Source organism: Ipomoea nil, unplaced genomic scaffold (assembly GCF_001879475.1).
Source record: "Ipomoea nil cultivar Tokyo-kokei standard unplaced genomic scaffold, Asagao_1.1 scaffold0302, whole genome shotgun sequence".
Taxonomy (NCBI): Eukaryota; Viridiplantae; Streptophyta; class Magnoliopsida; order Solanales; family Convolvulaceae; genus Ipomoea; species Ipomoea nil.
In genome coordinates this window covers 2,490,527-2,496,526 of record NW_017616730.1, presented here as the reverse complement: position 1 = coordinate 2,496,526, position 6,000 = coordinate 2,490,527, and the positions used below count along the sequence as shown (strand labels likewise).

General features: G+C 29.9%; 1 protein-coding gene across 1 annotated transcript; it reads left to right on the top strand.

Moving 5' to 3' along the window:
- On the top strand, positions 1-879 carry LOC109158872. The gene is made up of 2 exons (XM_019306763.1): positions 1-166; positions 483-879. The coding sequence occupies exons 1-2, from the start codon at positions 96-98 to the stop codon at positions 877-879; spliced, it is 468 nt and encodes a 155-aa protein (XP_019162308.1). The 5' UTR covers positions 1-95.
- Positions 880-6,000: the final 5,121 nt, after the last annotated feature.

The window sequence follows — 6,000 nt, the reverse complement described above, 5'->3', positions numbered from 1 at the left end:
TGGTTTAACCAAAAGTCCAAAACACACAATCTCTCTCTCTCTCTCGTTCTGCTCTTACTCTTTCTCCTTTTCAAGAAAGTCTGGGTGATAGCAATATGGGGATTTTGAATGTTGAGGATGAACATCAAGCCACTGCTCTTACTCTTTCTCCTTGCTCAAAATCCTGGTACTTTATTTTTTTTTTTAATTTCTTGTTTACGTACATATATATGTATGTGTGTAAGTATATAGTAGTATTTCTTGTGTCTCTTCAATTCCGTCATGGCGGTTACTGAGTTCTTCAATTGTTTGTTAATTCGTAAAATTCACAGAATAAGATTGAGATTCAGTTATTATCAATCCGCCATTATTGTTTTCCTTCTGTTCTGTTCTCTTCCTGGATTATGTGTTTGCGAACTGCATTTTATTTTTATTTTTTTTCAGAAAAAAAATAGAAATGGAACTATTTCTGTGTTTAATCTTTTGGATTACGATATGAACAGCGTGGTAGAGATTTATCAAAAGGGCTCAGATCACGGCTACGAAGAGGCGCCGGCAGAGGGAAACAGAACGAAGAAAACTGTGCGATTTGAAGAAGGGTGTAACCAGATCGTCGTCTTCACTTCTGCGGCGGCGGCGGCGCCGCATGCGTCGAAGAAGAAGGTGGTGTGCATATGCGCTCCGGCCACGCATGCCGGCGCGTTCAAGTGTCGCCTCCACCGCGAGAACACGAGCCACAGATTCCACGGCCACCGGCCGTCTTCTTCCGCGCCGTGGATGGTAAAGCATGGCGGCAGAGGATCGTCGAAGGTTTCCCAGCATGGCGGTGGTTTTGGCAACCAGACTCACCATTCGAGACTCGTGAGGGCCGCCATGGCTAATGTCCACCAAGAGAATTGAAGAAGATGATCAAATTCCAATTCCAATTCAAGTTTAGGGTTTGAATTATGAGAGGCATTAGGTCATCGTCATCGATCAATAGCGCAGCTCTAGTTATTACTTTTTTTAAAAAAATCAAATCAAATTAGCACTTTATCCCACATTGAAGTTTTTAGCACTTTGTGGGATTTTATCAGAAAACATTATATTCTTTACAGTTTCTTTAGATATCAAAGTTTTGCAGATAGTTTGGGTTGGTATATATGGATATTTCTTTTTAATACATTTACTATCTCAGCTTAAATTAGACAAGACTAATCAGTCGGTCAAGACAATTGAGCTAGTCTAAATGGACACTAATGGCCATTTCTAGTCCTAAATTTGGGAAAAGCAAATAGAAAATATGTTCTATAATATGATAGGCAAATTTGGGAAAAGCAAATAGAAAATATGTTCTATAATATGATTTACCTATCTTATCATTTTTGTGTACAATAATAAAGTTTACTCGGATAGTGGTTATTTCTATCTATTTTAATCAATAGTCAAAGATCTCATGGATGTGGCCATGTGGGCATTCAATGGCAATTATATCGTGCACCAGGGTGTACATTGTATTGCACACCTAAAAATTTATGTATATTATGTTAAGAGTTCATTTATATTAAGTTAAAAGTTTATGTATATTATGTTAAGAGCTTATGTGTATTATCTATTATCAGGGGCGGAGGCGATTTGTTGGTGCGGGGAGCCAATCACAATTTGTTGCTTTATCATCAAACTTATTGCTCAACTCTGCAACTGAAAATCAATCATCATATCGCATTAAAAATATCAACTTTGTAATGATATCCAATTGTTAATTCATCTTGTTGATGCGTAGCCCTTCCTCTTCTTGCAATATATTGAGCATCAAAATCCGACACAATTATGTTGACAGTTTCACAACTTGCAAATGGATTTATTTGAGATGTTAAATCTTTAGAATTCTTTCTTTTAAAGAAAAGATCACTCATTTGTGTCTTTTTCATTTCAACTCAAACTTCCTGTTAATTTTTTGACATATCAATTCAATTAACTAAAACGAACAAAATAAATAAATAGACAAAGATTAAAGTAGTAGAAATTTAAAGATTTTTGTAACAAAATTGATAATTTATTATTATAATAAGCACAATTGTAATGTATTTTATTTACAAATTAAAAAGCTAACTAAATAGCAAATTAGCAATCCTGTCCACAGCAAGCTTCGTGATGCAAACTGAATAAACTTTTATCATCTTTTGTTTGCAAGTAAAATGTAGTGTTGTCTTATTGACAAATAACATTCCCCAAATAGCTGTTTGGGTTCTATTTTCCATTACCATCTTTTCTAACAATTTTCTATTTAATTCTTTACTAGTATTTGCGCCCGTGCGATGCACGGAATGAATTTGTTGTAATATATTAAGAATATATGAATCGATATATAATTATTTAAATTAGAACATCAAATATTATATAATGCAATTAAAGATATGATTTGAATTGTTTATATATTTTGATGTTATCATTGCTTGAATTTGTGTAAATAATTGCTCAAATTAATAGCTAATGTCTAGATGTACGCATGCGGTCCTATAATTTTAAAGATTTTATTTATCATTGTTTATTATTTTCATAAATTAGGCAAATGTGCTTGTTCTCTAACAACTCAGTTATAGAAATGAATTGCTATCCTTATTCATTTGTATGGAAGTAAGATATATATTTTTGTCTAGATATATAACAATATTTTCATTTAAAAAAAATTAATATCACCGATTATATTTACACATTATTGAAACCTCTTTATAGACGACATTGGTATTGACAACACAATCTTGTTCATCTTCGTCTAGAGCTAACATCTTCTCCATCAGGACTGGTTACTTGGGTGAAAATATATAATGGTAGAATATCACTCAATTAGTTATCCTTTTATATTTTCAGTCAATTTGTAATACCATTTTCATTTTCAGCCAATTATTCTTTTTTATTTTCAGTCAATTAGTCAATTAGAATATCAAATGCAGTGATATTTTTACCTAACTTTTGTTCTATTTTTAATTTTTGATGTTGATATTATTATTGAAATATTTCCGTTCCATTTTTAATTTACCTTTACTACTGTTTAAAATATGCATTTACTATTGATAATGTAGAATATTATTATTAGAATATTTTCCTCCAATTTTTATTTTTCATTCCATTTTTAATTAAAATGCAATGATCTGACCATTTTTTTAGTCAATTATAGACAATGTAGCAAAACACGCTAGGCGCCCCCTAGGCGGCAAGGGGGCGCCTAGCGCCTAGGGCGCCTAATCAGCGCTCAGGCGCCGCCGATTTTTTTATTTTTATTTTTATTTATTTTTATTTTTTTAATTAAAAATAAAATTAAAAATTAAATTTTTTAAAAATTTAGTAAGAAAACATAAGGTTTCCATAGTTATTTCTTAGAAACTATTTACGAAAGTAGTTGTAAAAGTGTTCAAAAGATTGTTTAAACCATCTAAATACATAAAAACTAAAATTAAGAGCTAAAGAAGCATTTTTTTGAGAAATTAGTGGACCAAACCGCCTTTGGCGGTTTGCGGTGGATAGATCTCGAAAAAATACGCGATTTGAAAAAAAAAATTGTCCAAAACGGACAACCAAGTCAAAAGTTATGCCTTCCCGAACTTTTCGCAATTTAAAACGCAAAAAAAAAAAAAAAAAAAAAAAAAAAAATTATAAGCGCCGGTTCGGCGCCGGTTCAGCCGGCCGCGGAGGAGGCCGATTCCAGCATTCTTCGCAGCGGCGGCCGAGCGCCTAGGCGCGATTTTTGCAACCATGATTATAGATCATTTTTTATTTACACTCAATTATTAATATTCATTTACTTTTATATTTTCAGTCAATTAGTAATATTAGATTCATTTTCAGTCAATTATTCTTTTTTATTTCTAATCAATTAGTTAATTAGAATATAGATGCAGTGATATTTTTACATAATTTTCGTTCCATTTTAATTTGATGATGTAGAATATTATTAATGAAATATTTTCGTTCCATTTTAAATTTATCTTTACTGTTTTTTAAAATATGTGTTTACTATTTGATGATGTAAAATATTATTTTTGAAAATTTCCTTTCCATTTCTAATTTTCCTTTACTTCTAACCACAAAAAAAAAAAAAAAAAAAAAAAAAAAAAGACTTTGGACTTGTCAATACTTGTCCACATTGATTTTTTTTTTGGTAAATCCAGGATTTTCACCGTCAGACACAGTGACTAATCCCCTCGTTGAATTGTAAGCACATCTTTTGTGTGGGGCAGCTGGCTTAGAGATTACTCCGTTCCCAAATCCAAGGATCGAACCCTTGACCTTTGGTTAAGAATGGATGAGTCCGTTACACTCAACCACACTGTCCATGATGGGCAAGCAATTATGTTTGTAAGGGGAGCATTGCTCCTCTTATATAGAGGAGTTCAAGAGCTCCTATTTCCAAACATTCCTCTTTCCAAACATTTTCAATGTGAGATTAAAATGATCCCACATCATTTACAAAGGGAGCCCGTGACTCCCTTTTGTTTTCTTCTTATTTTTTTTAAATTTTAATTTTATTTTGCATATTGTTTTGTTTTGATTGTTATTATTATTGTTATATTATTATTATTGACAAATTCATCGTTTTAACAATTTATCTTTAATCAAAACACCAAAAATATTATTTAGTAACTAAGTAATTTGCTCCAAACTGCTAAAAACTAAAACAACACATACATTTTGGGTTAATCTTTCCTAACGCCCACTAATAAATAATAAATAATAAATAAATAAAATTAAAATAAGAAGACAAAACTAAGATTTCTTAAATAAGAACCTTTTGACTTCTCAATACTCGTCACATCGATGGGCAAACAATTATGTTTGTACCTCTTATATAGAGGGATGAAAATAAACCCACATTATTTATAAAGGGAGCTTGTGGCTCCCCTTTGTCTTTTTTTTTTTTTTTCTTTTTTCTTTTTTTTTTTTTTGTTGTTGTTAATTTTAATTTCATTATGTACATAGTTTTGTTTGGATTATTATTATTATTATTATTATTATTATATTATTATTATTATTATATTATTATTATTATTATTATTGTTGTTGTTGTTGTTGTTGTTGTTATTTTGTTGTAATTTGATTATTTGGCAAATTCACCAAAATTTTAAGAAATCCGTCTGTTTAATATTTTATATTTAATCAAAAAAATAAAAATATTATTTAATAATTTAGCAATTTGTTCCAAACTGCTAAAAACTAAAACAACACATACATTTTGAGTTAATCTTTCTAGACCCCCACTAATAATAAATAAATAAATAAATAAATAAATAAATAATAAATAAATTAATAAAAACTAAAATAAGAAGACAACGCTAAAACTTCTTAAATAAGAACCTTTTGACTTCTCAATACTTGCCCACATTGATGGGCAAGTAATTATGTTTGTAATAAGAGTTTTGCTCTTCTTATATAGATGAGCTCTCTCTTTTCAAACATTTTCAATGTGTGATCAAAATGATCCTACATCATTTACAAAAGGAGTTTGTGACTCCTCTTTAATTTTATTTTATTTTATTTTGTATATAGTTTTGTTTGGATTATTATTATTATTATTATTATTATTATTATTATTATTATTATTATTATTATTATTATTATTATTATTATTGTTGTTGTTGTTGTTGTTGTTGTTGTTGCTGTTGTTGTTGTTATTGTTATTGTAATTTGATTATTTGGAGAATTCTCCAAAATTTTAAAAAAATTCGCCTGTTTAACATTTTATATTTAATCAAAAAATTAAAAAAATTATTTAATAACTTAGCAATTTTGCTCACTGCTAAAAACTAAAACAACACATATACATTTTGGGTTAATCTTAGTCAAACCACCTAATCAATTTTTTTTAAAAAAAATAAACTAAAATAAGAAGCCATTAAAATAAGGTTTCTTTCATAAGAGCTTTTTGAAACGTTGGGCTTCAATAGGTTGAGAAAGTTTATATGAACAGATACTACATGTAACACGGTGAATCGAATAGTTATGATGTGGAACCGTGTCGACTTTGCAAGGTGGACATAGTTCTAT

Coding starts and splice junctions, on each gene's coding strand:
- LOC109158872 (XM_019306763.1), top strand. CDS start 96: ATGGGGATTTTGAATGTTGAGGATGAACATCAAGCCACTGCTCTTACT. Junction 167..482: donor TCTCCTTGCTCAAAATCCTG/GTACTTTATTTT, acceptor CGATATGAACAG/CGTGGTAGAGATTTATCAAA.